Genomic DNA, 21,387 nt, shown 5'->3' with positions numbered 1-21,387 from the left:
TTTCCCCTCTCTCTCTCTCTCTCCTCTCCCTTTCCCTCTCTCTCTCTCTCTCCCTCTCTCGCTCTCTCTCTCTCTCTCTTTCCCTCTCATTATCGTATGCGCCGTCATGGCTGCAGTGAGAAGTCCTCGTCTCCTTCCTCCTCTGGAGGTTCATGGCTGGTATTGAATTGTCGCCCTGAGGACAATGCATCATTACCATATGAAGTCATCCCACACAAGCCTGGGAGGAAACTCCAGGATGATTTGCTGTTGCCACCGTCTCAGTCCCTCTGAATAAAACATGAGTGAAAACCTCTCCTTGGACAGAGTGCTCTCTTGTTTGAGCTGTTGTGTTACTTATCAAACGCTTCTCTAATGTTTCTCTCACATTTCTCTACACTTCATCCCCCTGTCAGTGTCAGAGGCAGGGCATTCCCTTGGTGCCAGCCGCTCAACAGAGCAGGATGACTCAGACTGGTAGATGACAATGGAAGGCAGTCAAATGCAGACGAGAGGTTAGAATGTGTCTGAGCATGTGCAGTGGGGGGCAGGTACAGGTTCCTCTGTTTGTTTGTCTTCATTCATTAGATCAGTTGGGGAGCTTGTCTGTGTCTGTCTGTCTGTCTGTCTGTCTGTCTGTCTGTCTGTCTGTCTGTCTGTCTGTCTGCCTTCCTGCCTGCCTGCCTGCCTGCCCGTCTGTCTGTCTGTCTGTCTGCCCGTCTGTCTGTCTGCCTGCCCGTCTGTCTGTCTGTCTGCCTGTCTCTCTGTCTGTCTGCCTGCCTGTCTGCCTGTCGGCCTGTCTGGAATCAGATATATTATGTGTTAAATCACAGTGCAGACAAACAAAGAACTTGAAACCCCGCAACTCTAAACATCACTCACAGGTTCTTGTTTTTATTTCTGGGAGAGACATGAATTCCCAGGGTTCAACTTTTCAAGTAGCATTCCCAGGGACCCTTGCAATGACATCTGATTCAGAAAAACATGTCCCAGTGTTTGTCTAGTTCTCCCAGGAGACTACAACTTGTGTGTATGTAGCAAGGCGACCCCCTTTATCCCTGTGACTCCATCTACTTTGGATCATTACTGCTTACCTCCACTGACTGACTGTCACTTCCTGCTCCCAACAGCCAATGTTAGTTTCCATAGTTACCTGAAGAGTAAGCTGAATGGTAGATTTTTTAATATGTTGTGGGGGGGTTTTCTTGTTGATTGAGTTTGCGATTATTTATGCTAGGAAAATTGCACCGTTTTGTTTTGAGAATGCTATGTGGGATTTACAACAATTGGAGCGGAGTGTTTTCTCACGATAAATACACATTATTTATTTACAAATAAAGTGGTTATAATAGAAATAAATACAAAATAAAAATCTGAGCATTATACTTCATGTGGTATTGCACCCATTTCAAAATGTACATCAGAAATACATTTTCAAAACCAGTAAAGGAATATTCCTCCGATTAAAATATGTATTTTTTAAATATATTCATATATAGTTTTTTCTTCTTCTTCCAAAATAGCTCGATCTTTCTGTCATATAAATAAGAGTCTTCATTGGGAAACCGGGTGTCCACAACCTCTGTCTGAGTCTCTCAGTCCCTCTCTCCATCCCTCCCTCTCTCGCTCTCATTCTCGCTCTTTATCTCTCTCCCTCCCTCTCGTTTTCGCTCTTCATCTCTGTCGCTCCCTCGCTCTCTCCGCCTCACCGGCATCCGCAGCCCTCTACCACCATGTCCTGGTAGTTTTTCAGGATGACCTTCTCGTACTCGTCCAGGTAGAGCAGGGAGATGGGGCTAAGCTCTGTGGGCACGCAGCACGCCCGGGGGATGTTGGAGTTGACCGAGTTGACCAGCGTCTGCACGATGGCGTGGTTAGTGGAGTTGAGGTGGTCCGCCAGGGGGAAGGGGCACTCGCCGTGGCAGTAGAAGGCGTGGTAGCCAGGGGGCGCCACTATCCACTCGTTCCAGCCCACGTCGCTGAAGTCGACGTAGAGCGCGTGTCTCTTGCAGCTGGCCTTCTGCTGCTTCCTGCGCTGCTTGCGGTGCGTCGCCTGACGTTTCTCCCGCGTGTGCAGGACGCCGTCGCCTCTCCCGTCGTGACCGTACGTCACCAGCAGGGGGCGTGCCTGCGGCCATGAGTCCTGGTCCTGGTGGAGGGACCGGCTCACCCTGACGTGCCTGTTCCTGCTCTTGGTGTCGCCGCCCCCCCCGGGGTGGACGACCTCCACTTGGAAGCCGTGGTTGCGGCGCCCCCCGGAGGCCCACTGGGACACTGCGGGGCTGACGTCGAAGCTCTCCCAGCGACTCAGAGAGTCCTGCACCAGCCGTGTGTCCAGCAGTCGGGTCAGGGGCTCCCCGCCGGGGGAGGACGGGGCGCCGAACACCTCGTACACGTTGATGCGATGGAGGCCCGCGCCGGTGCTGCCGGTGCTTGAGGTGGGGGGGGCGTGCCTCCCAGGACCTGGTCCCTGAAGATGCGCAGCTCTGCGGAGGTAATGAGCTCCTCTCCGGGGATGGAGGTGAGGTTGAAGAAGAACTGCTGGGTGGTTCTGCTCTTCAGACTGGCCAGGGCCTCCATGGACTCTGCGGGAGACACAGGAGGGAGAAGAGGGTCAGTTACACTGACCTGAGACTATGGACACGAAGCACTGAAGCTGTTACACACACACACACACACACACACAGCGACTGTGAGTTGCCTCTGGCTATGGGGACATCACACAGATTGTCTCACAGACCCGACTCGGTGTAATGGCAGGCAAATAATGATATTTGTCAGCATGGAATAACATCATTGGAGCCAGGTTAATAAATGTAATCTGTCAAAATGTCATGGCATCAAAGCAAGGTGTTCCCCTGTCTTGATAAGATAGGATAGAGTCTCTGATAGCATCTTCTATGATGCATGCTGCTAGGACGCTAAATGTCATGTCGAATGTTGCCCTTTACAGATTGCCAGCAACGATGCTGGAGTAAAAGGCTCCATCGTGTATCTTGGGATCATCAAAGCTCTGTTTTGACAGTCAATGAACATGGGATGTTATGTGCAATTTATCTGATTGACACCGAAATGGTGATGTATTTAAATCCCCGAATGGAAGGGTATATGCATTTTATTCCTTATGTCATTTCAATTCTACAAGACACTAGTTGGATTAATGTGTACACATATGAGACATTTACATCAACGGCAATTCATTTGATCACATTGAAACTTTGAACTTTTACCTTTCATACATGCGAGATGATAAAAACACATGCTTTTTTATCTGTTTGGTGTGGTAGAATAAACACAAACTTTGAACTTTTCCAAAGGAGGCTTTTAGGAAATTCCACTCTCTCATCTCAAATCTCCCTCCACAGACACAAAAGACCTCAATTAGGCCAATCTCTCTTCATTTGATGTGGGAAAACCCCTTCTTTCTATTTTCCTCTCTTCTCCCCGAAATCCCTGTCATTCTCCTGCTCTTTCGTTGCTCCCTTACTCCAAAATCCTTCTCCACTCTCTTTTCCTTTCCCAACTCTCTCTCTCTCTTCAGTTTCTAATCCCTGAGTGAGGGAGCTGCTGTATGAACATGTTGCTACTTGTCTAAAACTTGTGAACCACAGATATGAGTGTATCAACATTCCTAATTTCTTTTCACGCTGTGTGCCAAAACAAAAGATAACGGCTAATGTTGGGTCATTCATCTTAGACCTGTCTCTGGCTGCCAGTTCCTCTCCTATAGAGGAAATGTTCTGTTTGGCATGGACATTTGTTATTTTATCAAAGCGAAAGTGCAGAACCTAATTATGCCTCTGAAATTAATATCAGCTAGCAGATGTGTTGAAATGATTGGGACTCCATGCTTTGATGTTAAGCGTTACATCTGTAGATACATGCTTATTACATGCTCTCAGAATGTGTACGTTTGTGTGTGTTAATGCATTATATGTATGTGTGTGTGTGTGTGTGTGTGTGTGTGTGTGTGCGTGTGTGTGTGTGTGTCAGTGACCAAGCAACAGAATTACAGTCAAACGGAAAGGTTATTCAAGGGTGTTTTCAGCTCTGGACATTGCTGCTGTGTAAATGCTGGAGGAACAGGTATCCCCTTGCCTAAACATACCAGCTGGCCAAGTCAACATGTGGCCTAGTCCAGATGAGAACACAGGTGGCTTAAGTTGGCAGTCAGGCCCTCCAGTCTGTCTGGTTGGGTGACCGTGGTCTTTGTCATGTGTCATTGTAACCACTGGGTGTCATCCACTCCAGTCCTCTGGAGAGCACCCAACCACCCCACCACCCTGGTGAGTCACCATGTGGAAAGTTCCCCCACAGGAACCCTTCAGACTGGTGTTAAACCCTGGGGATTTAGGGGTAGAGCTTAAGGGCACATCAAAGTGTAGGGCTGCATCTACCTGCTATACCAAAGATTTAGGGATATTAAATGAGTGGTATAAAATATATATTTTATTTTCGGCGGGGGGGGGGGGGGGGGATGTAAAAATTACAGGGAGGTATTTTGGCCGGAACTCCCCTCTCTTGTGCACTTCGTTATTCACAACTGTCTCCAAGCAACATAATATGTTAAAGTATCATGACGTTGCTATTTGATGCACCATACCACCCTATAAAGTGAACCCTCCCACAATGGGATTCACAGCGAATACCCAGAGACATTCTTGAGTAATCACTACGTAATGTACTGTAACTGTAGGCTACCGACAATTTAGGGTTACATAGATCTTTACAGACACACTCATCTGACACAGTGAAACTTGGGTTGAATAAAAAGTTCACAATCCGCGCGTATCCAAGGTATAAACCAAATATGCAATTATGGCTTCTATTATTGGAACATGCGTAATGGCGCTTTAAGTGCGCTAGTGGAGAGGGTGATTGGGCAAGCATAATGCGCACCCAGTTCAGAAGACTTTCTTTAGTCCCGTTAGAAATGACTCAGAACTAAGTCTGTCTAACACGAATACTCTGTAATAATGCGTGTAAGTCTAATGTCATGTCGTGTGTTATTGAAGTTGCAGGGTGATGACTATCACCTGTGCATACGCACACCTCCCTTTATACTGCTCCCGTGGTGCGTGTCTGGAAAAACTGTTTTCAGAGCCCACGTAAACACCATAAATTATTAAGAAACAAATTACCCCTGGGACAGCAGCACCCTTAATGTTTGTGATGCTCGATATAGTACCGAGCTTGGAATGTTTGGTGAACAGTTGCATCACTACATATTTGAAGGATTAGTCAACCACAATGTGCTTCTGGGACAAACCCTGACAATGACTTTTGAAATTGTTTTAGAGTTTTATCTGGCTGCATATAAGTCTTATTTATATATAAGACTGGAATCCGCTGTTTTTCTGTATTTAAGGAGGTGTACGGGCATCCGGACGCGTGTCATCTTTATTATTATGTGACTAGTCCCGCCATAAAATTGTAAAGGCTCTTAAATTCGCATTCACACTCTGAGTCATGTTTAAATACAGGTTAGGGTTGTCTGAGGGGGCAGAGGTGCTCTCCACCTGACAGGTAAAGTATGTCACTAATACATACCTTCATGGTGAAAGCTTCTAATCGTGTTGGCCTTGCTGGCGGCTCTCTCTGCGTGTTTCCCCATGTTTCTGGGCCGTTTAGTGTTGTGGTCTCCGTTCACTGAGTGCATATGGTAAAGGTCCACCATGTACTGCGGCACCACCGCCAGCTTGCTCGGGTTCGGCCTCCTTTTGAGTCCGAACATGTTTAGGAGTCGAAGCTCAAATTCGTTGAGAAAGTTCTCCGACTGCTCCGGGGTTTGTTTCCCAGATTCGCTGTATTTCCTTCGGCCGACCTCCGGAATAAGTCCTGCAGCACCTCCCAGCAACACCTGAGCGAGGAGCAGTACTATGAGAGAGCGGACCACGGCGACCATGATCAGTCAGTCCCTGTGAAGAAAGTAACTTCTGTCAATACACTGGCGCCGACACAGCCGCTGATGTATTGGCAACGCAGACATCGGGGTTCACTGCAACATTCCCCCAGCTGCGCGTGTCTTCCATGCATACAATAGGAATTATTGAGGGGGGGGGGGGGCAGGTTGAAAGGAAGACACCTCACTTTGAAGTAAAGAACAAAAAGGCCCGGGAATAATACCCCCTTCGGCTATACTAGCTGAAATAGGAGATTGATCTTAAACATTGCAGAGTTAAACTAAACATGGAGATATCAAGGTTAGGATGAAAGAAAAAACAAGTTAAACAAAAAAGGGGGATGAGACAAGAAAGAGAAAAATCAAAGAAACTAATTTAGAAGACGACAGACTAAAAAGTCTGCAATTAGAAGATATAAGAAAGTGTTTGGTGAGGCTGTAATAAAAAAAGAAACATGTCATGTGTATAACCCACAAGATCACACAAAGCATGGAAGAATATTGTCATCAAAAAGTTTAGAAGAGACAGTCCAAGAGCTAGTCAGACAGTGCTACAAGGGTCTATTTGCGAGGCTTTGACGTCCATGTATGACTATAATCATACAGGATAGAGTTACTTCAAGAGGCTCGCAGGTGTTACATCTGACGTGCGCACACTGGCCAGATGTAGGCAAGACTACTCCTTAGCGCAGAAACAAGACATCAAAAACACCAGCAATCATAAAGTACTTGTTCTCTAAATAACCCTCAGTGAAATTAGTTGAAGTACTTATAAAAAGTATTTTAGGGAATTTTATGGAAAGTTTTGTGAGAGATCTCAAAATGTGCCACTGTCAACACATGGATACCGAGAAATTGTATATTATTTCCCAGAAAGTTCTAAAGATTATAACTTAGACAAAACTCTCAAGTAAAAATTATAGTAGGCTATACTTTGACATTGATGTTGTTTTACCTGATGAGGAAGAGCTGTGTCCGGTCGTCGTTCCAGCTTTGGGCTCCGATAAATTCCACATTAATTCGTGTATATTCCACGCTTTTCCTTTGCGGACGAAAGAAAGTCCTTGCACTGCACCAATCGCCTACTCTCACACATACTCTTACCAGCTGCACAACAGGCGACTTGGTCTATAAACTACGAAAAAAAATAGTTTCTCTATGAGGAGGAAGCGGAGTCGTGTAGGCAAGACCGATATGAAGCACCTCTCTTGAACATCTTCAAATGAGAACTGTTTAGTGAGATAGAGTTGAGTTGCTTTTGGAGATAATGTCAGTCTGTCGCTCTTTGGACCCCAATGCAGAGAGTAAAGGAACGTTGCCTCTCGCGCTCCTGGTGCAGCTAGTGTAGTAGTTAAATTGATTGGTGCCTTCTCTTCGCCCAACAACTCTTTTTGTCGTCTCGTGATGTCACCAACGCAATGCTGTCAGTCTCATGGCGACTCAAAAGCACCTCCCGTGAGCCTGGAGCGAGTCCTACCACAGCTCAAGTTATAGACTAAGCTGTTTTCGCAGGTTTGAATTTTGAATTAGATGACTTAATAGACGACAGACGTTTGAGTTAGCTAATTGTAAATGCCCATTGTGTAGCACACCGCTAGGCTATAACCTTCTTGAAATGAATGACCTACATTTATTTGATCATATCTTAATGGTTTATAGTTAATTGTTCGATCATATTAATATTCTTAATCACATAGTTTATATAAACTTGAAAAAGAAAATCTGGTCCCATATATATGTTGTCCTATTAAGCTAGTCTACAAGAAAATGTATTTGTTAAATTGTATTCAACCCCAAATACCTCCGTAGAATCTTTGATACCTCCCTTTGGTTTAAATCAAGATAAAAAAAATAAAAAATTGTTGTTTATTCAACCGTTACACAGAAATTCATCAGCACAGTTTTAAAAATACCTCCGGATAATTGATCAAGAGGTGTTAATTGTAGGATTAAGGGTGTTTTGCTATTGGATTAAAACAAATTGACAATGAGCAGGCAAATGTGTTGCCTTTGTAGTTCGGGGGGATTACAGACCACAGTGACTATCCTATCCCATGACAGGCACCTGAAAATGTCCCTCCAGTAGTTTTGTTGTTTCTCTCAGTTGTGTGAGACAAATATGTTATTTGTCATCCAGGAATCTCTCCCCCACAGGCAATATCACAGTCATTTTATACTTGACCTTATTGCACAATATCAGCGTTGAAAGCATTACAGTGTAACAACAATGTTATTGTCACCAATGACTGGCATTGCTGCCTCGCAAAAATCTTAAGATATATAAATTTAGCAGTTGTTAAATACTTTTTTGGAAAGAAAAAAAAAGGGAATTGTGTGAAACAGTGTTCTTGTACAAATTACTTAAAGTACCCCAAACCAAGCTCACACTGGGTGTCCAACTGCCTCATTACCAGTACATTCCCTTAAGGTTCCACCACTTAAGGGTCCTGTGTAGCTCAGATAGAGGCTGGCCTCATGTCGTCATTCCAAAGCCAACACTCTAGACTCCATGCATTCTAGAACCTCTTAACGTAAATGTATGTAAATACTACAGAGCATATGGGTCTTGGTAGTACATGGCTCACCCTGTAGATATTGTAATAGGCTTGACGGTTACATAGTGACTGACCTAGACACAGGCCTCCAGGGTAACACCGGGGGAAGAGAGTGGCAGCCCCATTGTTGTTCAGCATATACAACCCTGTAGGGTTTAGTCAACAACATTGATGTTGGACACATTTCCATATGAAAAGCCTCCATTGATTACAGGTAGTTGCTTCCATTAAGTGATGATGGTGAGACAGGAGGCTGTGTTTTGGTCAAAGCAACAGGCATGTTTTGTTTGGAGAGATGGCAATAGATTAAATCTCATCGAGATCACAAGATAACTTTGTCTGGCCGCAGGACAATAACATTTTATGAGGGATAATCCCGGATCATCCACTTTGCAATTCTAATACACAGAGGGTGTCTGTGAGTGCATACCTTTGGCTGAGCGTCATTGGGCTCTACTGTAATTCTCTCTCTCTCTTCTGTCTTTCTGTCCTCAACTTTTGATCCTGCTCTCTCGTTTCCCTTCTCAGTCCACTACCAACATGAAGGCTTTTAGAGACAGTAGCAATACTCCTCTCGTCCGTCCCTTTTGGTCAGAGTCAATTGTGAATGTGAATAGGAGTTAGGTGGCTGAACGGTGAGGGAATCGCGCCAAAGCTGGCGAACATTCGTCTACCTGAGGGGGGGAAGAAAGGAAAGGAGGGGGGAGAAAGGGGGAAGAAGAAAAAGGAGGAAAAAAGAGGGGAAAAAGGAAAAAAGAAAGAAAAAAGGAGAGAAAAAGGGAAGGAAGGGATTTTTATGGCCCATACCTACATCACCAATGTTTTTAAAATGTTGAGGTATATCAGGAATCACAATTAAAACCTTATATTTCTATTTCTATAGACATATATATGGGATAAAAGTTAATCCCAAGGTTCTGGTTTGGCTAAATTGTTGCTAGAAATTCAAGTGGTTATTTTGTATTCTTGGAAATCACATAATCACTTTTTGGTTAATAACAAAACAATGATGATACTAATAACTGTTAAGATAATATTTACAATTAAGTTGATGTATTTAGCAGAAACCTTTATCCACAAAACAAACAAACGAAGCACAGGAAAATACATTTCTGTTGTGATAAAACTTTTATTTTCAGTCATCACAAAGCCATTATACAGCAGTAAGTGAATCCCTCCATTCACTTATTCAACAGTAACTATGGACAATAACTTAAATATATACAGAACAGTAGTGAATCCCTCCGTTCACTTATTCAACAGTAACTATAGACAATAACTTAAATATATACAGAACAGTAGTGAATCCCTCCGTTCACTTATTCAACAGTAACTACAGACAATAAGTTAAATATATACAGAACAGTAGTGAATCCCTCCGTTCACTTATTCAACAGTAACTACAGACATTAACTTAAATATATACAGAACAGTAGTGAATCCCTCCATTCACTTATTCAACAGTAACTACAGACATTAACTTAAATATATACAGAACAGTAGTGAATCCCTCCATTCACTTATTCAACAGTAACTACAGACAATAACAGAAAACATTAACAGAACTATTGACAAAATTAAAGTGTTCAGTGTCCATGCCTCTGGGAGGGGGGTAGAGGGGCACTAGCCCAGTGTCCATGCCTCTGGGAGGGGGGTAGAGGGGCACTAGCCCAGTGTCCATGCCTCTGGGAGGGGGGTAGAGGGGCACTAGCCCAGTGTCCATGCCTCTGGGAGGGGGGTAGAGGGGCACTAGCCCAGTGTCCATGCCTCTGGGAGGGGGTAGAGGGGCACTAGCCCAGTGTCCATGCCTCTGGGAGGGGGGTAGAGGGGCACTAGCCCAGTGTCCATGCCTCTGGGAGGGGGTAGAGGGGCACTAGCCCAGTGTCCATGCCTCTGGGAGGGGGGTAGAGGGGCACTAGCCCAGTGTCCATGCCTCTGGGAGGGGGGTAGAGGGGCATCTACATTTTTTTCATGTCCTCCAACCACTGCTCCTTGGGAACAGCCTCTACAGAGGGGCAGTACACGGTCCCTTTGTACTGACTGTGTCCAGTCTGGGCTGTCCTGAACTGCCCGCATTTCTTGCACGTGTTGTGGGGTACATGGCGGGTTAGTTTTCGGACCGGAGCAGGAGGTGCAGGGAAGATACCTCCCAGGGCCTGTGGAGCAGCGATGAAGACAGGCACCTGTGAGGTCACCGGAGCCAGCACCAACAGACGAGGGGCCGAGGGTGGAGCAGGGAAGAGCTGACGCTGAGCATGCATCTTTATAGCCACCGGTGTCACATCTGTGGACGGGACCTTTCTCTTCAACCGTGCCTGGCCCACGGTGCTGCAGGGCAGTTGGTACTGGAGAGCCGGGCCTGGGTGGGGGAGCGCAGATGGAAGGCGCACATTAGCAGGGGGGAGTGGGTCTGCTGCCGCAGACAAGCGACTGGGCAAGTTCAGCCCCTGCATAACCACAGCGTTGTCCTGCTTCTTCACCCTCTTGTTGTGCCACTGCACAAGGGTGGTGTGGCTTACATCCACTAGCTGCAGTGTGGTCTGCTGCATGACTGTCCCATTTGCCAAAATGCGCTGCCTGATTTTCCTGTAGTCATCCAGGATCAAATTCCATCTGGACACTGCGCCAGTCCCCTTCTTCTTGGGAGAGCGATGGATGGCACAGAGCCTGACGAAGATCAGTTCAATCAGGCGGCAGCAATCAGGCCATTGGGCAAGTGGGGCAGTGGTGGTGAGTGCGTGCCTCTTCATGCTCTCTACCCCTGGAGTGAACTCCTGCCTTTTCTTTGGAGACCTGAACCTCCCTGTGTCCAGCCTGCTCTGGTGTCTGGCAGCAAAGGTAACCCTCTGCTGGTCGTAGTCCAGCAGGTTCTGCCACAGAGCAACAATGTTGCTTACCTACACACAGAGAACACATGAGAAGACAAAAAGATGTGCAAGTGTGAACATTTTTGGCAGGGCACAGAGGTAATGTAGCAAGACAATAAATGTTATTGACCTGCTGGTTGGTGAGGGCCAGAGAGGATTGGTTCCTCAGCTCCACCAAACACTCTGCCAAGCTGTCAACTCTGTCTAAGCCCGGCATGCCAGAGTCATCCACAGCCTGAAAATAAATAAACAAAAATGAGCATCACAGTGGAAGGTCAGTGAAGTGGGACAAAACGCAGATACATTGATTTTCTTAAGATACCAGGGAGGGAGCAGCCAGGGAGGCAGCAGGCAGGGAGGGAGCAGTCAGAGAGGCAGCAGGCAGGGTGTTAGTAGCCTGGGAGGCAGAAGGCATGATGGGAGTAGCCATGGAGGCAGGAGGCAGGGTGGGAGCAGCCATGGAGGCAGGAGGCAGGGTGGGAGCAGCCATGGAGGCAGGAGGCAGGGTGGGAGCAGCCATGGAGGCAGGAGGCAGGGTGGGAGCAGCCATGGAGGCAGGAGGCAGGGTGGGAGCAGCCATGGAGGCAGGAGGCAGGGTGGGAGCAGCCATGGAGGCAGGAGGCAGGGTGGGAGTAGTGAAGCTTGGGTCATCCAGGAGACTTGACACAGCAAGACTTGGTTCTTCCTCGAAGCCCTCATCTTCTTCTTCCTCGCCCTCGTGAACATCCTCCAGCATGCCCTCTGTCTCCTCTGAGTCGGGGTTCACGTTGAGAGACTGCCCAGTCTGACTCAGCAGGTAGTCAACACCAATCAGCTCTCCTATAAAATAGTACAGACAGTCACATACATTATTAGCTGTATTTGTAGCATTCTTTAAAGATACTGTTTAATATCAGAGTAGTGTATCTGTATCATGTGCAAGTAAGTGTATGGTTTGCTTTGGTAATGGGCATAGTAAAAATAAAGTTTAAGTTAGAACACAGAAAACCCACAAACAGTATTATATATCCAGATATCAGCTTGACATACCAGTGTATTTGGCAGGTGGCCTGAAGGTTGGCACAAATGCCCGGCCAAACACTTTCAGGCTGTTGGTGTTCACACAGTGGGCCACATCCCCGGAGTAGGTGAGGAGGGACGATGGCTTGCTGGTCACTGCTGCAGTCCCCCGATCCTGGTTCCACCTATTTAGGCCTTCCAGGAGGTACAGCTGGAAATTCAGTGCGTTTGCACTGGTTCCTGAAGAAAATATATAAATGATGTCGGCCAATAAAAAAAGGTCTTGCTTTAGAATCTGAATAATGGTTTCATAAAAAGACATTCAATCATTGAAAACATTATACATAAGAGAGACACCAACCTGGAATGAACCTGTTTAGGTGGCAATGGAATGACTCCAGGGATGTGGACCCCCTGGCACAGCGGTACCTGGTCAGTAGGACACCCCCCTTGGTGGTGGTTCCTACCTCAGTGTACAGCTGTACCCCTGGCACGTCCTGGATACACTTGACGTGGTGTTTCTGCACACGCCAGATGTGCTCCATGCGCACCTGGTCCAGCAGTGGCACCCCCATGAGGTCTCTACCTCTGGCACCCCCCAGTTCCTGCAGCAGCCGGTCGATGAGGCTGATGGTGGTCTCTTCGCCGCGTGTCTTCCTGCGGCAGTAGAGGCTCAGCTCCATCTTGGAGATCTTGGTGTCCACCACAAGATCAGTTATGGATGGCACACCCTCCTGCCTGAGCTGTGCTCTCTTTGCCTGCCGCAACAGAGTGAGGTCCCCTGAATCCCACTCAAAGATGCAGGCAGACAGCGATCCCATAAAGGTGGGGTAGAGTGGGTGAGCGTCGGTGGTGCAGCCGATAGCCATCCTCCTCATAAAGTGCCAGATGTCCAGCCGTATGTGGAGGTCTGGCCACTCTCCAAACCTGGTCTGCAGCTTGCTCGGCCCCTCACTTTTGCAGCAGCCACAGTCCACATACAGCAGCACTGGGGGTGGAACAGCTGCCTGGCGGTACCGCTCCATCACACCAGACACCATGCGATCCAATCCCGGCCCCTCCTGCACCGTCAGGACACTGGTCAGGATCTGTCCAACCTCGTTCCCAAGGGAGGTCACCCAGAGAGCTGTCCCCTTGCCATGGCCAGACAGCTTCTTTGTGATCTAGAATGTGACAAAAGTTGTTTGTTTATATGAGTATATATTACATCCATGGTAATGTACACAGTAATGTACAATTACACAGTCAAATGATGTATTACCTTTTTGGTTGAATCCATTTTTAAAATGGAGCCAAACGTGGATGTGATGCTGGCCTTGATGTGGTCCATGCGGGAGAGGATGTCCCTGCCATACACAGACAACAGCCAACGACTGGTGGGAATGTCGATGGGCTCAGGGGGCTCTTGGCAGACCACTGGGAAAAGACTGGGTCGATCCACAAAGTCAGCACACTCCCCAAGATAGTGTGCCAACCGGGTCAGCCATTCCTCCCCATGGTTCTCCTTGAGCTGCTTTACCAGGCGTGTTGGACTGTTGCCAAGGGTCCTTTCCCGAAGCATCCGAACGACACGAATGTCACAAGCATACCTGACAGGCCCATTGTTGGAGTGATTAGTTACATGTTTATTGGAGGGTAATGTCAGTTGTTATAGGCTTCACAATCACCATCTTTTCAAAAATGCATTACTCACTTGCAGGTCAGGATGAGCCGGAACAGATTCTGGTGTGGCAGGTCCAGCTGGTCCCTGACAGTCTGACTGGTCGACAGAGTGGTCAGGAAACACACAGAGCACCTGAGTGTCTCTGTCACCATTAGGTAGTACCTGTCGATGTCAAGGACCTTCCGAGCTCTCCTGTGAATGCCAGCACCCGTCAACTGCTTCCCACAAGCTGGGCAGAACACCCTCACCCTCCACAGGCGGTAGGGCATCCACACCATCAGCCGATGGGTGAAGAAGCGGTCGGGTGTTGGCGTCTGATGATAAATCAGTGCTGGAACAGGGGGCTCGTACCACAGCTTCAAATCTGGCCGCAGTTTGCCGGAGTGAAAGAGGGTGTTGGAAATCCACCTCTGATCTTGCACAGGGATTGACTTGCTCAGCTCACCCGGCAACCACACAGAAGCTGTCGCCCCAGTAGCAGCTGGATGGATTTCTCCTGCCCCGTCCTGTTTGAGAGACAACAGCAAATAAGAATGTTTTTTTTGCGTTCAAAAAGGCTACTCTCAAGATGACTTGAAACATAACAAGACAAAAAGGAGACGCTGTACTCACAGTGGCTACTTCCATGCTGGCGCTAACAGCAGGGCTGGGGGTCCTCACAGAGGATAGAGGCGGAGCAGGGCTGGGGGTCCTCACAGAGGATAGAGGCGGAGCAGGGCTGGGGGTCCTCACAGAGGATAGAGGAGGAGCGGGGCTGGGGGTCCTCACAGAGGATAGAGGCGGAGCGGGGCTGGGGGTCCTCACAGAGGATGGAGGAGGAGCAGGGCTGGGGGTCTTCCTCGCCACAATATTGGGCTTCACTGAGGCAGACTGTGACCCACCAAAGCGTGATTTAGTGAACTGCAAGGAGAAACAGAGTTAATTTTGTTATTCAGCACATACAAAATGATTTATATAAAACATGAATAATCAAGAAAAGATTTACCATTGCCACACTCAGAGGGGGCCGCAGGAAAGAAGGCTGGACTGCAGCACCAGTGGGCAAGTCTGAAGCCACAGACTGTGGTGCCTGAGGTGGCTGAGTGGCAGTCTGCTAAAACAACAGCATGTCATGTAATGTATCAGCAACAGCCTTGTAAGAGACATGAGATGCAAGATAGTCGATGTTTTTTTTTTTATACATCACCTTAACAGCATGGAATCCACAATTACAGACCATGGACCCTCCAAAAAGGGCAGTCTGACCACGGGCCTGCATGGGGCATTTCTCAATCTGAAACAATCAGAATAGTTATTCAGCCAGAGTCACTCAGTGTACAGTCCATTGTCTGATATTATCTGCACCATTGTATTGACCATTTTTCATCAAGTGACCTGCAGTCTAATGTCTGTAAGAAGTAATAAGCACATATTTTGCAGTACTTTACCTTTTGATAGAGGTCATGCCATTTCCGCTGCCTTGGGGCAGGTCTATTGCCTCCTCCAGCAGGCCAAACCCCTGAGCCAGCAAATGCCCTCAGCCTCGCCATCCACTCTCCAACTCCCATGGATTTGTGGCTCTTAGGCTTGGTGCTCATCTACAATAACAGAGACATATTAATAACTGTAGTTACAACTATGTATGGAAGTGCTGAACCAACTTGTGCATGCTCATAAGTACAGTAACATAAGCAAACTAGACTGCTAAAGGTTTTTGTTTAGTTTTTAACAGCTTACTGTATCTACAATGATTGACAACTGTCATTCTTACCAAAGCTTCAGGTACTGTAGGATCATTATGAATTCCATTATTCATTGGAGGTAGACCCACTTTAAATGAATGTAAGTAGCTAAGTGCCTACAGTAAAGGACTAGTTAATATTTACACTAAAACCGTAGAAGTTTAAACTAGGTACTGTAAGCAGACCCCGCAATGTCGACAAGTTATAATACTGAATGTTGGTTACTGTACGTTACTGTACTGCACTGTCTGTACTGTAGCTAGCTACTAGTACAGTACCTACTGTACAGTACCTCCGCTTGTCAGACGTAATAGACGTAGAGCTATAGCACGTTAACTAATTAACTAATCTGAATCTGATACTAACACTAACTTGAATTATTGCGAATATATCCTGCCTGTTTCCTCTCACGATTACATTAGAAATTAGCGTTACTGTACAGTACAGTAATACTAGTAGCGATTGCTAATATTAGCTAAGGTGACTAAAGTTTAACATGACACTGGACAACAACATGTTAACGTGACTTTGCCTGACGGATGTAATACAATATATTCCTATTTAAGTAGAAAATAAAATTAATGTTCACTTACTTTGATGCTTTCTTGTAGGTTTGTACCGACAGTAAACAGTTTGTGTAGTAGTGACAGCCAACGGACTTTTCTTCTGACAGAAAGTTTTCTAACGGACTCACAATGGAAAGAAGCGCTGTGATTGGCTGTATCCATTCTCACTCAATGACGTGATTGGCCTAAATCCAATCCACATTGGACAGTTAGTATCCTGATTGGATGGTGAGATTGGAGTTTAGGTAGCCGATCCTGCCCCAGGTAGCGCCAGTAATCTGAAGGTCGCCAGATCGATTCCCAGGTGCCAAATGACATTGTGTGGCAAGGCACTTCACCCTTCTTTCCTTGGGGGGAATGTACTTACTGTAAGTCTGCTAAATGACTAAATGTAAAAATGACTAAATGCGGATGACGACAGTTAACACTATGCAGTAATTGGTCAATTCAGCATGTTTCCCTCCACTGTTCTGCTCAAGGGACAGTTGGGTCCCTACTGTTGCCATAACACCACTTGGCTGAATCTAGTGCTCTAAACCCAACCCCCTTAAAAGCTTGCAGCATTTACATGCTTTAGATTTAAGGATAAGGCCTCGCACAGCTGTGAGCATCTTTAATTACCCAAGTTAAAGGATTAGAGAAAGAAAGAGTGGGTTTATCTCATTCTTTCTGCTATGTGTGTGTGTGTGTGTGTGTGTGTGTGTCCTGGCACAGCTTTTGTCAGGTAGAGAGGAATGTGTTTCCTCAGGCTCTGCTGTTGGTGCTGTTGATCAGCGATGCCCCCCTGTCGTTCCTGGACACTGCAACCCAAGGCTTTCTGGGTGCTACGAACTCAGAGTTTGGTGAACCGGGTGATGTCATAACGCGGAGGGAGACACATCTGCTTATCTTGAAGTGGCAGCTGATCTGATTATATACTGATTGAAAGGACAACAGTTCAGGCCCATGGGAGAAAAAGATGACAGTGTTGCTGGGCGGGTAGAAAGATAGAGGACCAGAAAGGGAAAGGAACGACCTGCCAATGAGGAGGCCTGAGAAGATAGTCGGTTGACAGTGCCTGCTCAGTAAGTTATCCAGTTACTCAACACACCTCTGTTTTGCAAGTTCCATCAACACCATTGAGCGTTACGGTCAAGGTTTCACCTAGACAATACAATTAAATGCATACATTGAATGACGGAAGGACTAGATAAACCCGAGGTAGTCTACAGACCGTTGGACCTATGTCCAATTGGGATGTGGAAGATGTCTTTGCCCTCACCAGAGAGAGACAGCCTCAAGTTCTTCCTGCAAAGCAAACAAGTCTCTGGTTATAATCCCCCCAGGCCTCAGTACACACACATGAAAATGTGTTGTGGCTGAAAATGGCACAAATCGGATTTCCCAGACCATTGGGCATGTACCCAGTGGGATACATCCATCCCACCGCTCTCTGTCATGGACTGACCTGTGCCATTTGAATTCATTCTGCCTTCTTGATCTTAGTTGAGATGACACAGGGGCTGAAGTTCAGGCCTGTCTCGGACACAATCCAACCCAGGCTGGGGGCCATGTCAACTGACAAACTGGGGCTGACCCAGGCTCACGTCAGCCTTGACATTTGGTGTTGGCTGACGTGAACTTCGGTCAATTGTCAACCTTGGTGAAACACGTCATGTCCTTTTATAGTTCCGAGAAATGTTCCATACTGGCATTCCTACCGATTCCGCAGCTAAATATGAATTATTTACCAGTGTTTGAAGATGTCATGTTGGAGTTTAAATTATTTTCTTGTAAGGAAAGTCCCTCGGGGTCCATGTGGCTTCTCCTAAGACAGGTCTTGTTGTCTTACCTCCATGAAAGAACAATGTACTACAGAGGCGCATTATACTTGGAAACAGTGTCACATCTGAATGCAGAGTGATGGATAATGAGGATGGTTGGATTTACATGATATGTGTGTGTGTGTGTGTGTGGTGGACACTAGACCCAGCCTTGCTGTCCTCTCCCTTGTCTTCACACACATTCCAGGAGTCGCAGGAGAGACAAAGCCCTCAGATGACACTGCAGATTCAGTCATTAGCCTTTCACCCTCCGTTAACAGCTCCTTGGCAGGGCACAGGGCCCACATTCCGCTGTGCGGAGGGACGCGGAGCCTCAATACATGCTAACATGGATACATGGAGATAAGAGAGTGCAGACAGAGTGAGGGGTTCAGACACAATCATAAGCAGTTTGATTGTGTCCTTTCAATTGAATTGCACCGTATGAGGAACTTTTGCAGACTTTTTGAACACGGTCAACTTTATTGATCCACATGTGCCTGACAGGAGCATGGCTACTTGGTTACACACGAAAGTGCGCACATGATGCGTGAAAGGGATTGTGGGGGAATGGGATGTATTTCATAGAGGTTGGTCCCAAAATGGAAACCCACCAAGGTTAAAGCCGGCCAGCTAGAAAGCCAGAGTCAATATTTATGGATACTGAACATGTGGCACGCTCCTCTACCCACTAATTTGAGCAACAAGTCCACCTCCAGATTATATAGCCTCTCGGAGATCACAGGAGAATATCCCAAACGTGCCCAACAGTCTCAAATATTGAGATGCAGATTCAAGAATAAGCACATGACATGGATGTTTTTGTCTTTATTTAGATTACATGCATAATTTATGGCTTCATGAGGTATGCCACCATAAGTGTTGTTTTCACACACACACACACACACTAACATACACACACACACTCATATACACACACATTGTGACTGTACTTTAAGCATACCATATAAATTAAATACCCTTTGATGCCAGTTTGTAACCAATTCCCAGTGACAAGAGACAGAGGTCTATAAAATGTCATGTTGCAGTTATGAAACATTTAACTAACTCCACTTGTACCTCAGTTTTAACTCTAAACATATGCTCCATTTAGCAGAAGAGCACAGATGAGGAACAACCACTTCCATTTGAGTGTGCGTGAGGGAGAGAGAGAGAGATAGAAAGAGAGATAGAAAGAGAGGGAGAAGGAGAGAGAAACAGAGGGAGATGGAGAGAGAGAGGAAGAAAAGGAATGAGAGGAAGGGAGAGTAAGAGAGAGAGGGAGAAAGAGAGAGGGGGAGAGAGAGAGAGAGACATAAATACAGGGATCTGCCCTTTGAATCCAGCTCCACTCATAAAGACACCACGCGTCACTCAATTATACGTCTGCATGATTAGAAGCTTGGCCTACGTAAACAGCCAGCGTCAAGATTTACATTTTACCGCTTAAGCGCAAGCAGCTGTTTACAGTCCGGTATAGAGGAAGGAAAACACTTAGCTAGTATCTACACAGAGGGGCAGGGAGCTTTTAAACCTTCACTCTGGCCACAGTATTTCAGATTAATAGTATTCAATCTGGACTAAAATAGCTTTCACGTTACAACAACGCAGGCATTGATCACCAGAGGAGAGCAGTACTTATCCTCAGACTCCTGTATGTTATTGTGGCATTTTGTAATTTGATAGAAGCTGTATTACTGTATTAATTCAAACAATGGCACAGTGAAGGTTTAGTTTCAGGAACTTCAGCCAGAGTCACTGGTGTATTTTAGTAAAAACCCCTGAAGTGCTCTGACATTTTGCAAAGACACTATTTTCAATCTCTCACGGAAGCTGAGAGTGTAAGATTTCATACTTTTTTGTTTTCTTTGACATTGGCAACAACAAGTATTCATGTTTTTGACGTTGACAGAAACCATTTCGGTGTCATTAAATTAAATGGTGTCCTTTCTCAGCAGGCCGTGTGACACTTTTGTTGTTGCCTGGGTTTTTTTCTGGGGGTGCTCACAAAGGTTGATCTCAAGTGTGACATTTTTTATATACACAAAACCAATATAATATGTCAAACAGACTAAGGTTAATATATGTTGAAAGGTGACTTTGTTTAAAGGTGAGGGTACACAATTTATGGAATAATCCACTCACTGTTTACCAAGGAAGGAGCAGACTCCTTCCTTGATAGGTCTCCATCTCCTATAAAGATAGCACAGGTGTTGGACAAAAACATCAGGCTCAACTTGACAGGCACAACTTCAGGCGCAACGCCGTTTCAAGGTTAATATCAAGCTGTTTGGATTTAGATAGGTTAAGGTTAGGTTTTTCACAGAAGTTACTAACAGAGTTTAAAAACTGGACAGATCACATTTAGGGGGGGTTTAGCTGCCAAATCTACATCCCTAAATGATTAGTCACATTCGATGATCATTTCTAGCACCACAATGCACTATAGTTTTCCATCAAATGACAAGCTTCTCACACACCAATCAACTTCGTTTAGTCGACATGGCCAGGCTGAATATAGACAGCAGATTGGACAGATTGGACAGAGTGGAAGTCCAGGGGTCAACCACAATCATTATCATGTCTCATTATCACATTGTCAGCTTGAGTCTTCGTTGAGGAGCAAAGCAGGCTTGTTACAGTTCTGTAGGGAGACAGTTTCACTGTAGGGAGGAGCTGATTGTGCTTTGGCATCCACACAGCAACATTATAGCTGTGTGGTTTTATGATAATAATAATCTTCAGAGCAGCTGTGTAAACATTTAACTGACAGTGCACTCCTATGGCTTTCTGTATGTGTCTTTAACTTCAAGTATGTACTGGCTGTAGAATTTGATGTAGCTACAGTGAACAAATCCAAATTCCAAACCCAAGCACTGTTTAATTCACTCTCTCCACACTTTAATGTTTAAATTTACTCTAAACTTTGCTGGGAAAAAAAAACTGTTATCATAACTGCTTTGCTATGTTGTTAACCCGTACGTTGAAAAGTTGCAGAAAAAAAATCTCGAAGCGTAGAACTACTGCAAAAGCAGATTCCCTACTGATGATAAGCATTCGGTTCATATGTATTGAGAAAATTGACAAATAACTCTGAGCAATTAGGGACTCACGTCAGCCAATAAAGTTGGATGAACCCTGCTAATGGGCCCGCACAATGACGACTATTTCCTTTTAACATCTGTCTTAATTCCTGGCAGTTTGTGTAAATATTTATGTCACTAAACTAACTGTTCTGTATACAGTAAGCTCCCCAATCTTCCTTGGAATCCGATTTAATTGGCAGTTTCCTTTGTTGGTTCTATTTCATACGGTCATGGGCGTGTTTGGTGT

At 45.9% G+C, this 21,387-nt stretch overlaps 2 protein-coding genes across 3 annotated transcripts; both read right to left on the bottom strand.

Moving 5' to 3' along the window:
* Window positions 1–847: 847 nt before the first annotated feature.
* bmp2b (bone morphogenetic protein 2b) lies at window positions 848–7,351 on the bottom strand. The gene is given in 4 exon segments (XM_084700027.1): window positions 848–2,421; window positions 2,424–2,564; window positions 5,530–5,897; window positions 6,837–7,351. Coding segments are annotated over 3 exon segments (1,233 nt in total). The 5' UTR covers window positions 5,885–5,897; window positions 6,837–7,351; the 3' UTR covers window positions 848–1,684.
* A 2,194-nt stretch (window positions 7,352–9,545) lies between these two features.
* On the bottom strand, window positions 9,546–16,480 carry LOC146287390 (uncharacterized). Of its 2 annotated transcripts, XM_084700680.1 has the most exons (13): window positions 16,280–16,480; window positions 15,393–15,542; window positions 15,152–15,238; window positions 14,951–15,055; window positions 14,578–14,865; window positions 13,996–14,471; window positions 13,564–13,891; window positions 12,664–13,465; window positions 12,333–12,542; window positions 11,626–12,122; window positions 11,434–11,538; window positions 10,956–11,333; window positions 10,593–10,795 (listed from the first exon to the last, which is right to left on the bottom strand). In XM_084700680.1, the coding sequence occupies exons 1-13, from the start codon at window positions 16,412–16,414 to the stop codon at window positions 10,742–10,744; spliced, it is 3,615 nt and encodes a 1,204-aa protein (XP_084556806.1). In that variant the 5' UTR covers window positions 16,415–16,480; the 3' UTR covers window positions 10,593–10,741. The 2 variants fall into 2 exon arrangements, with proteins under 2 accessions (XP_084556805.1, XP_084556806.1); XM_084700679.1 differs by having other exon boundaries at window positions 9,546–11,333; window positions 16,280–16,479.
* Window positions 16,481–21,387: the final 4,907 nt, after the last annotated feature.

Source organism: Hypomesus nipponensis, chromosome 6, assembly GCF_054491055.1.
Source record: "Hypomesus nipponensis isolate SF chromosome 6, ASM5449105v1, whole genome shotgun sequence".
NCBI lineage: Eukaryota > Metazoa > Chordata > Actinopteri > Osmeriformes > Osmeridae > Hypomesus > Hypomesus nipponensis.
This window is presented reverse-complemented; position numbering and strand designations above follow the sequence as displayed.